The sequence below is a fragment of the Pagrus pagrus genome (assembly GCF_965226575.1).
Source record: "Pagrus pagrus genome assembly, contig: HAP1_SCAFFOLD_413, whole genome shotgun sequence".
NCBI lineage: Eukaryota > Metazoa > Chordata > Actinopteri > Spariformes > Sparidae > Pagrus > Pagrus pagrus.
In genome coordinates, this window is record NW_028175052.1 from 15,803 (window position 1) to 27,618 (window position 11,816).

The window sequence follows — 11,816 nt, forward strand, 5'->3', positions numbered from 1 at the left end:
CATCGATGCTTGAGTCGGGAGAAGGTTTCAATGAGAACCGTGGGTAAAGTATAACTCCTGGAAGTGGACCTCCATACGGGACATACCTCAGACACATGCCCGGGGACAGGTTCTTGACTCGGGGCAAGGTTGAGATGAGAACCAAGGGTAAAGTATAACTCCTGGAAGTGGACCTCCATAGGGTGCATACCTCAGACACATGCCCGGGGACAGTTGCTTGAGTCGGGGGAAGGTTGAGATGAGAACCAAGGGTAAAGTATAACTCCTGGAAGTGGACCTCCATACGGTACATACCTCAGACACCTGCCCGGGGACAGGTGCTTGAGTCGGGGGAAGGTTTCAATGAGAACCAAGGGTAAAGTATAACTCCTGGAAGTGGACCACTATACGGTACATACCTCAGACACCTGCCCGGGGACAGGTGCTTGAGTCGGGGGAAGGTTTCAATGAGAACCAAGGGTAAAGTATAACTCCTGGAAGTGGACCACTATACGGTAAATATCTCAGACACATGCCAGGCATCGATGCTTGAGTCGGGAGAAGGTTTCAATGAGAACCATGGGTAAAGTATAACTCCTGGAAGTGGACCTCCATACGGGACATACCTCAGACACATGCCCGGGGACAGGTGCTTGACTCGGGGGAAGGTTGAGATGAGAACCGGAGGTAAAGTATAACTCCTGGAAGTGGACCTCCATTGGGTACATACCTCAGACACATGCCCGGGGACAGGTGCATGAGTCGGGGGAAGGTTTCAATGAGAACCGGGGGTAAAGTATAACTCCTGGAAGTTGACCACCATACGGAAAATATCTAAGATACATGCCGGGGATAGGTGTTTCTATGCCCGCTATGTTTTTAGAGTGAACCGTGGATGTGATCACCTTCCAGGAATAATACCACCATGCGGTAAGTATCTAAGATACATGCCTGGGATATGTGCTTCTATGCCCGCTATGTTTTTAGAGTGAACCGTGGATGTGATCACCTTCCAGGAATAATACCACCATGCGGTAAATACCAAAGACACTTGCCCGGGATATGTGCTTCTATGCCCGCTATGTTTTTAGAGTGAACCGTGGATGTGATCACCTTCCAGGAATAATACCACCATGCAGTATCTACGTCAGACACATGCCGGGGATAGGTGCTTCTATGCCCGCTATGTTTTTAGAGTGAACTGTGGATGTGATCACCTTCCAGGAATAATACCACCATGCGGTAAGTATCTAAGATACATGCCTGGGATATGTGCTTCTATGCCCGCTATGTTTTTAGAGTGAACCGTGGATGTGATCACCTTCCAGGAATAATACCACCATGCGGTAAATACCAAAGACACTTGCCCGGGATATGTGCTTCTATGCCCGCTATGTTTTTAGAGTGAACCGTGGATGTGATCACCTTCCAGGAATAATACCACCATGCAGTATCTACATCAGACACATGCCGGGGATAGGTGCTTCTATGCCCGCTATGTTTTTAGAGTGAACTGTGGATGTGATCACCTTCCAGGAATAATACCACCATGCGGTAAGTATCTAAGATACATGCCTGGGATATGTGCTTCTATGCCCGCTATGTTTTTAGAGTGAACCGTGGATGTGATCACCTTCCAGGAATAATACCACCATGCGGTAAATACCAAAGACACTTGCCCGGGATATGTGCTTCTATGCCCGCTATGTTTTTAGAGTGAACCGTGGATGTGATCACCTTCCAGGAATAATACCACCATGCGGTAAGTATCTAAGATACATGCCTGGGATATGTGCTTCTATGCCCGCTATGTTTTTAGAGTGAACCGTGGATGTGATCACCTTCCAGGAATAATACCACCATGCGGTAAATACCAAAGACACTTGCCCGGGATATGTGCTTCTATGCCCGCTATGTTTTTAGAGTGAACCGTGGATGTGATCACCTTCCAGGAATAATACCACCATGCGGTAAGTATCTAAGATACATGCCTGGGATATGTGCTTCTATGCCCGCTATGTTTTTAGAGTGAACCGTGGATGTGATCACCTTCCAGGAATAATACCACCATGCAGTATCTACGTCAGACACATGCCGGGGATAGGTGCTTCTATGCCCGCTATGTTTTTAGAGTGAACTGTGGATGTGATCACCTTCCAGGAATAATACCACCATGCGGTAAGTATCTAAGATAAATGCCTGGGATATGTGCTTCTATGCCCGCTATGTTTTTAGAGTGAACCGTGGATGTGATCACCTTCCAGGAATAATACCACCATGCGGTAAATACCAAAGACACTTGCCCGGGATATGTGCTTCTATGCCCGCTATGTTTTACAGTGGACCGGGGGTATGATAAACTTCCAGGAATTAGACCTCTATGCGGTAAGTACAAAAGACACGCCTCAGAAAGTTATCATAATTATCATTACATTTTTTATTTACACACATATATACACACTCACATGACTCTTTATAACACAGATTTCTCTTCCACAATTGTGGGGTAAGGGCTAGGCTTCCTTTTACGGCGATGTCTCGGGGGACTTGCATCCTCCACGATCTCGTTGGGAATGTCTTTTGGTTTTCTCCGTAGGTGCTTCACGAGGAGGTAGATGCCGGCAGAGATGACCCCAATGGCGGCCAGGCTCCCCGCCGCAGGCCCTACGATCATTACTATCGCTGGAGGTTGGGTTAAGTCCAATTCCAGGAAGCAGAGATCCATACCAACTCTATTCATGGCGGTACATTTGTAAATCCCTCCGTCTTCCGCACTGGCATCCAAGATGGTGAGTGTGCCCGCCGTTGCGTCCATCACCGCGGAGGTTGGTAGCAGTTCCCATGGTGGCTCTCGTCCCCAGTGGTACCAGACAGGTGGCGCACCTTCTTGAGTTCCACAATGTAGCACTTTGGTTTTTCCAACCACTCCAGCCCCCTCGGTGGAATAACAACTGGCCCCGGATGGCGGTATGAGCACCCGGACGACTGTCATCACGCTCCGGATGCCCGGAGCCTTCTTGACCTGGCAATAGTAGATGCCTGAGTCCGAGGGAGTCAGCAGCGTAAGCTGTATGTTGCCATCTCCTCTCCCGGGGTCCGCCGAATGGAAGTAGACTCTGCCGGTTAGTGCTTCGTAGTAGCCGTCGTAGATCTGGCCGGCCGCATACATGAGCACCACTTCTTTGTCCAACGGGTGGCGGACGGACTTGACGGACCATTCGATCTCCAAAGGCCCGGTGTCCTCGGGGGCAGTGGTGAACTGGCAGTCCAGCGTCACACTGTCCCCCACAGCCATCTCCAAAACCCGGTTGGGTTTGGTGCTTATTTCCAGTCCTGTGACCATTAGCGCTGTGAAAACCCAGTGGACGACAAGCCGAAACATACCGCTGCCTGTCTGACGGAAGAAATGGCCTCTCATCTGTAGGCAGGTATATTTATAACCTTGCATGGTCGTAAGTGTAGAATTCATCCGATTGGTTGACGGCCAAATTTCGTCACTTCCTGTTGGTGACGAAATTGACCGTCAACCAATCAGTGGTGGCTAAAGCAGGAATTGACGCAATTGGTTGAATTCCTGGAAATGCTCAAGGTTGAATTCATGGAAGTGGACCTCCATACGGTACATACCTCAGACACATGCCCGGGGACAGGTGCTTCACTAGGGGGAAGGTTCCGATGAGAACCGGGGGTAAAGTACAATTTCTGGAAGTTGACCACCATACGGTAAATATGTCAGACACATGCCCGGGGACAGGTGCTTGACTCTGGGGAAGGTTTCAATGAGAACCGGAGGTAAAGTATAACTCCTGGAAGTGGACCTCCATACGGTAAATATGTCAGACACATGCCCGGGGACAGGTGCTTGACTCGGCGGAAGGTTCCGATGAGAACCGTGGGTAAAGTATAACTCCTGGAAGTGGACCTCCATAGGGTACATACCTCAGACACATGCCCGGGGACAGGTTTCGATGAGAACCGGGGGTAAAGTATAACTCCTGGAAGTGGACCTCCATTGGGTACATACCTCAGACACATGCCCGGGGACAGGTTTATGAGTCGGGGGAAGGTTTCAATGAGAACCGGGGGTAAAGTATAACTCCTGGAAGTGGACCTCCATACGGTAAATATGTCAGACACATGCCCGGGGACAGGAGCTTCACTGGGGGTAAGGCTTCAATGAGAACCGGGGGTAAACTGTAACTCCTGGAAGTGGACCTCCATACGGTAAATATGTCAGACACATGCCCGGGGACAGGTGCTTGACTCTGGGGAAGGTTTCAATGAGAACCGGAGGTAAAGTATAACTCCTGGAAGTGGACCTCCATACGGTACATACCTCAGACACATGCCCGGGGACAGGTGCTTGAGTCGGGGGAAGGTTCAATGAGAACCAAGGGTAAAGTATAACTCCTGGAAGTGGACCACTATACGGTAAATATCTCAGACACATGCCAGGCATCGATGCTTGAGTCGGGAGAAGGTTTAAATGAGAACCATGGGTAAAGTATAACTCCTGGAAGTGGACCTCCATAGGGTACATACCTCAGACACATGCCCGGGGACAGTTGCTTGAGTCGGGGGAAGGTTGAGATGAGAACCAAGGGTAAAGTATAACTCCTGGAAGTGGACCTCCATACGGTACATACCTCAGACACATGCCCGGGGACAGGTGCTTGAGTCGGGGGAAGGTTCAATGATAACCAAGGGTAAAGTATAACTCCTGGAAGTGGACCACTATACGGTAAATATCTCAGACACATGCTAGGCATCGATGCTTGAGTCGGGAGAAGGTTTCAATGAGAACCATGGGTAAAGTATAACTCCTGGAAGTGGACCTCCATACGGGACATACCTCAGACACATGCCCGGGGACAGGTTCTTGACTCAGGGCAAGGTTGAGATGAGAACCAAGGGTAAAGTATAACTCCTGGAAGCGGACCTTCATAGGGTACATACCTCAGACACATGCCCGGGGACAGGGGCTTGAGTCGGGGGAAGGTTGAAATGATAACCAAGGGTAAAGTATAACTCCTGGAAGTGGACCACTATACGGTAAATATCTCAGACACATGCCAGGCATCGATGCTTGAGTCGGGAGAAGGTTTCAATGAGAACCATGGGTAAAGTATAACTGCTGGAAGTGGACCTCCATACGGTACATACCTCAGACACGTGCCCGGGGACAGGTGCATGAATCAGGGGAAGGTTTCAATGAGAACCGGGTGTAAAGTATAACTCCTGGAAATATACCGAACTGTTGTATTTGAATTCCAACTTACCTACGCAAGTAGGTCAAAATCGAAATTTAGCGGTAAAATTATTTGATGGTCTCTTGCTGCCATCTAGTGGTAGAAAAACGTCAACGCAGAAGTGAGGTTTGAAAAAAATCATTATTTGTTGATAAAATTGCAATTTAACGACATTAAAACACTTTGTTAATTATCTTTGAGGTGCGAGACATGCATTTTGGTGATTTTCACACATTTTTATCATTTAATGTGACTTTTATGAGCCTTTTAAACAAATTCCATAATATGAACGTCCACAATATGGAAATTCCACATGGAAAATTTCCTAACTTCCAGCTAGCAGGTTCTAATTAGGGTTAGGGTTAGGGTTAGGGTTAGGGGTTAGGGTTAGGGTTAGGGTTAGGGGTTAGGGGTTAGGGTTAGGGTTAGACTCCCGCGGCTAGTTTCCAGGAATTGGGGCCGATATTGTGGAACCGAATCCAATGATTGTGTATGGGGAATTAGCTCGTGGGCAACGGGTCGGCTAATGCGCTATCCCGCACTCCATTCATTTCCAATGGCGAGGTACTAAATCTCGTATGCTAACATAGTGCTTCCACGATTGCGACCAAAAAAGTAAAATAATGACATGGGAAAAATATGACAGATACTTCTGAATTAGGAGATCTCAAAAATGTCGTTTTGGATGAATTAAAATCCTTTTTTGTATTTATTTTACACGTTCAAAAAACACTTGACGCAATCTACTGAACGGCCACAAGGTGTCGCTGTTTCTATCTGTTTGACTTCCTGGAGTTGGGCCTAACCAAAGTACCCTTTCCGGAATTGGACTTCCATGCGGTAAGTATCTAAGAAGCGTGCCCGGGATAGGTGCTTCTCTGCCCGCTATGTTTTAGAGTGAACCGGGGATATGATCACCTTCCAAGAAGATGACCACCATGCGGTATCTACCTCAGACACATGCCCGGGGACAGGTGCTTGAGTCGGGGGAAGGTTCCGATGAGAACCGTGGGTAAAGTATAACTCCTGGAAGTGGATCTCCATACGGTACTTACCTCAGACACATGCCCGGGGACAGGTGCTTGACTCGGGGGAAGGTTTCAATGAGAACCGGAGGTAAAGTATAACTCCTGGAAGTGGACCTCCATACGGTACTTACCTCAGACACATGCCCAGGGACAGGTGCTTGAGTCCGGGAAAGGTTGAGATGAGAACCGGGGGTAAAGTGTAACTCCTGGAAGTGGACCTCCATACGGGACATACCTCAGACACATGCCCGGGGACAGGTGCTTGAGTCGGGGGAAGGTTGAGATGAGAACCGGGGGTAAAGTGTAACTCCTGGAAGTGGACCTCCATACGGTACTTACCTCAGACACATGCCCGGGGACAGGTGCTTGACTTGGGGGAAGGTTTCAATGAGAACCGGAGGTAAAGTATAACTCCTGGAAGTGGACCTCCATGCGGTACTTACCTCAGACACATGCCCGGGGACAGGTGCTTGACTCGGGGGAAGGTTTCAATGAGAACCGGAGGTAAAGTATAACTCCTGGAAGTGGATCTCCATACGGTACTTACCTCAGACACATGCCCGGGGACAGGTGCTTGACTCGGGGGAAGGTTTCAATGAGAACCGGAGGTAAAGTATAACTCCTGGAAGTGGACCTCCATACGGTACTTACCTCAGACACATGCCCAGGGACAGGTGCTTGAGTCCGGGGAAGGTTGAGATGAGAACCGTGGGTAAAGTGTAACTCCTGGAAGTGGACCTCCATACGGGACATACCTCAGACACATGCCCGGGGACAGGTGCTTGAGTCGGGGGAAGGTTGAGATGAGAACCGGGGGTAAAGTATAACTCCTGGAAGTGGACCTCCATACGCTACATACATACATACCTCAGACACATGCCCGGGGACAGGTGCTTGACTCGGGGGAAGGTTTCAATGAGAACCGGAGGTAAAGTATAACTCCTGGAAGTGGACCTCCATACGGTACTTACCTCAGACACATGCCCGGGGACAGGTGCTTGACTCGGGGGAAGGTTTCAATGAGAACCGGAGGTAAAGTATAACTCCTGGAAGTGGACCTCCATACGGTACTTACCTCAGACACATGCCCAGGGACAGGTGCTTGAGTCGGGGGAAGGTTGAGATGAGAACCAAGGGTATAGTGTAACTCCTGGAAGTGGACCTCCATACGGTACATACCTCAGGCACATGCCCAGGGACAGGTGCTTGAGTCCGGGGAAGGTTGAGATGAGAACCAAGGGTAAAGTGTAACTCCTGGAAGTGGACCTCCATACGGGACATACCTCAGACACATGCCCGGGGACAGGTGCTTGAGTCGGGGGAAGGTTTCAATGAGAACCGGAGGTAAAGTATAACTCCTGGAAGTGGACCTCCATACGCTACATACATACATACCTCAGACACATGCCCGGGGACAGGTGCTTGACTCGGGGGAAGGTTTCAATGAGAACCGGGGGTAAAGTATAACTCCTGGAAGTGGACCTCTATACGGTACATACCTCAGACACATGCCGGGGATAGGTGCTTCTATGCCTGCTATGTTTTAGACTGAACCGGGGATATGATCACCTTCCAGGAATTGGACCATGACCGTGTTGAAATTGTGGAATCACACCGATTGGTTCATGGCCAATTGCGTCACTTAAAGGAAGTGACGCAATTGGCCGTCGACCAATCGGTGGTCGCTAACGCTGGAAGTGGGCGTCAACCAATCGTGGTTGCTACATGTGTGCACGGCACACATGCTCAGTTGATTTGGGACTTCGATGTTGCGAGGTGCTCACGGGAAAGTTTCTAAGGTAGGTTTTGTGGAAGTCTTGTTCTTGTCTTGTCATATATATATATATATCATGTAATATAGAGTTTGTTTGTCCTTCGTTCCAGGTTAGCGATGCCACCACCTGCGCTATGGACAACGAGGGATGTGGAGATGCATCGGATGAATGTACAGAATTCGAGCAACTTACCCCAGGCCAGAGAACAAAGGCAAGTGTAATTTTAAAGATTTAAAGACGCCAGGTCTACTTCCAGGAAAGTTACAAAAAAATTCCTTAAAGACAACGTTCAATTCTTGGAATTATACGTTCATCAATGTAACCCTAACCTGTAGCTAAGTGATACGTTTTTTTTAATAGATTGAGATGCGCTTGCCACTTGCCAGGAGAGAACAGCCTTCTCATCGTCCTTGTGGTCATGTCTCTTCTTGGAATCGTGTACACAGTCATCATTACATGTCTCTATTTTTTTAAACATTTTGAAAATAAACCGTGAATCAAAGAAATGCTTTTCTGAGTCTTATTGGACTGGAGTAGAATATATGGAAGTGTATGTTGAAATTGTGGAACTAAGGGCTGATTCCTGGAAGTCGATTTGGAAATGCATTCATCCTCCCACCGTGGCGCCACAGACATATGCCCAGGGCCGTTGCCTGAAATAGGGCAAGTAGCATTCATCCATGTCGATATTGTGGAAGTGATGATCCATGGCCATGTCTTACGTTTGGTATGTTGTTGTTGTTGTTCTATAGTTGGACTTGTCTGCAAGTGATGAGGAGGAACGCCTGGAACGACGGCTCTCCAAGGAGCACCACATGGACTTGGTGAGTAGAATTCCTGGAATGTGGTGGTTCAGTCAGTGTAATATACGGAATGCAATACTTAACCCAAAATATAACACACTCTTTCCATAGGATTGTCATACCGTTGTACCGGTCTCCCCGTCTGGGAAGAGGAAAAAGAGGAAGAAGCTAAAGTTCCGTCGCAATAAGGCCAAGGTGACTGAGAGGGATGACGGATCTACCCCCGAAGAAGTCGCACTTCCGGAAAGAATACCCACTGATGGTCGAAGAAGAGTACTGCACTTCAGCCCCAAATTCCTTGCGATGCTCGAGCTGCTTTTCCAGAAAGAAATCGAGACCAAACTCATCACGAGAAGGCGAATTAGACAGGTCCTGGCCTCTAACCCAGCAATCCTCCGGATTTGCAGCAAACTGCATTTATCTGTTGAGAATTTGAGAAATCGTATCAGAATGATGATAAGAAATGATGGCTCTACTTATATGTGATGTATCATGTTGTATACAAGTGTATTATATTGTATTTGGAGAAAATAATGTAAATAAAGGCTCAAGGTTGAATTCCTGAAAATGAACCTCCATGCGGTACATATGTCAGACACATGCCCGGGGACAGGTGCTTCACTGGGGGGGACGGTTCCGATGAGAACCGGGGGTAAAGTATAATTTCTGGAAGTTGACCACCATACGGTAACAACGTCAGACACATGCCCGGGGACAGGTGCTTCACTGGGGGGGAAGGTTCCGATGAGAACCGGGGGTAAAGTATAATTTCTGGAAGTTGACCACCATACGGTAACAACGTCAGACACATGCCCGGGGACAGGTGCTTCACTGGGGGGGAAGGTTCCGATGAGAACCGGGGGTAAAGTATAATTTCTGGAAGTTGACCACCATACGGTAACAACGTCAGACACATGCCCGGGGACAGGTGCTTCACTAGGGGGAAGGTTCCGATGAGAACCGGGGGTAAAGTACAATTTCTGGAAGTTGACCACCATACGGTAAATATGTCAGACACATGCCCGGGGACAGGTGCATGAGTCGGGGGAAGGTTTCAATGAGAACCGGGGGTAAATTATAACTCCTGGAAGTGGACCTCCATACGGTACATACCTCAGACACATGCCCGGGGACATGTGCTTGACTCGGGGGAAGGTTTCAATGAGAACCGACGGTAAAGTATAACTCCTGGAAGTGGACCTCCATAGGGTACATACCTCAGACACATGCCCGGGGACAGGTGCTTGACTCGGCGGAAGGTTCCGATGAGAACCGTGGGTAAAGTGTAACTCCCGGAAGTGGACCTCCATATGGTAAATATGTCAGACACATGCCCGGGGACAGGTGCTTCACTGGGGGGGAAGGTTCCGATGAGAACCGGGGGTAAAGTATAATTTCTGGAAGTTGACCACCATACGGTAACAACGTCAGACACATGCCCGGGGACAGGTGCTTCACTAGGGGGAAGGTTCCGATGAGAACCGGGGGTAAAGTACAATTTCTGGAAGTTGACCACCATACGGTAAATATGTCAGACACATGCCCGGGGACAGGTGCATGAGTCGGGGGAAGGTTTCAATGAGAACCGGGGGTAAATTATAACTCCTGGAAGTGGACCTCCATACGGTACATACCTCAGACACATGCCCGGGGACATGTGCTTGACTCGGGGGAAGGTTTCAATGAGAACCGACGGTAAAGTATAACTCCTGGAAGTGGACCTCCATAGGGTACATACCTCAGACACATGCCCGGGGACAGGTGCTTGACTCGGCGGAAGGTTCCGATGAGAACCGTGGGTAAAGTGTAACTCCCGGAAGTGGACCTCCATATGGTAAATATGTCAGACACATGCCCGGGGACAGGTGCTTCACTGGGGGGGAAGGTTCCGATGAGAACCGGGGGTAAAGTATAATTTCTGGAAGTTGACCACCATACGGTAACAACGTCAGACACATGCCCGGGGACAGGTGCTTCACTAGGGGGAAGGTTCCGATGAGAACCGGGGGTAAAGTACAATTTCTGGAAGTTGACCACCATACGGTAAATATGTCAGACACATGCCCGGGGACAGGTGCATGAGTCGGGGGAAGGTTTCAATGAGAACCGGGGGTAAATTATAACTCCTGGAAGTGGACCTCCATACGGTACATACCTCAGACACATGCCCGGGGACATGTGCTTGACTCGGGGGAAGGTTTCAATGAGAACCGACGGTAAAGTATAACTCCTGGAAGTGGACCTCCATAGGGTACATACCTCAGACACATGCCCGGGGACAGGTGCTTGACTCGGCGGAAGGTTCCGATGAGAACCGTGGGTAAAGTGTAACTCCCGGAAGTGGACTTCCATATGGTAAATATGTCAGACACATGCCCGGGGACAGGTGCTTCACTGGGGGGGAAGGTTCCGATGAGAACCGGGGGTAAAGTATAATTTCTGGAAGTTGACCACCATACGGTAACAACGTCAGACACATGCCCGGGGACAGGTGCTTCACTGGGGGGGAAGGTTCCGATGAGAACCGGGGGTAAAGTATAATTTCTGGAAGTTGACCACCATGCGGTAACAACGTCAGACACATGCCCGGGGACAGGTGCTTCACTGGGGGGGAAGGTTCCGATGAGAACCGGGGGTAAAGTATAATTTCTGGAAGTTGACCACCATACGGTAACAACGTCAGACACATGCCCGGGGACAGGTGCTTCACTAGGGGGAAGGTTCCGATGAGAACCGGGGGTAAAGTACAATTTCTGGAAGTTGACCACCATACGGTAAATATGTCAGACACATGCCCGGGGACAGGTGCATGAGTCGGGGGAAGGTTTCAATGAGAACCGGGGGTAAATTATAACTCCTGGAAGTGGACCTCCATACGGTACATACCTCAGACACATGCCCGGGGACATGTGCTTGACTCGGGGGAAGGTTTCAATGAGAACCGACGGTAAAGTATAACTCCTGGAAGTGGACCTCCATAGG

General features: G+C 49.2%; 2 protein-coding genes across 2 annotated transcripts; one reads left to right on the plus strand and one right to left on the minus strand.

The window, feature by feature from the left end:
• Positions 1 to 2,452: 2,452 nt before the first annotated feature.
• On the minus strand, positions 2,453 to 3,427 carry LOC311254122 (coxsackievirus and adenovirus receptor homolog; the record flags this gene model as incomplete). The annotated part of the gene is made up of 1 exon (XM_084384524.1): positions 2,453 to 3,427. One exon carries the CDS (start codon positions 3,425 to 3,427, stop codon positions 2,453 to 2,455), a length of 975 nt encoding a protein of 324 aa, XP_084240650.1.
• Positions 3,428 to 7,953: 4,526 nt separating this feature from the next.
• LOC311254123 (uncharacterized protein) lies at positions 7,954 to 9,326 on the plus strand. Its single transcript, XM_084384525.1, has 4 exons — positions 7,954 to 8,055; positions 8,141 to 8,242; positions 8,784 to 8,855; positions 8,946 to 9,326. The coding sequence occupies exons 1-4, from the start codon at positions 8,023 to 8,025 to the stop codon at positions 9,318 to 9,320; spliced, it is 582 nt and encodes a 193-aa protein (XP_084240651.1). The 5' UTR covers positions 7,954 to 8,022; the 3' UTR covers positions 9,321 to 9,326.
• The last annotated feature ends 2,490 nt before the right edge of the window (positions 9,327 to 11,816 follow it).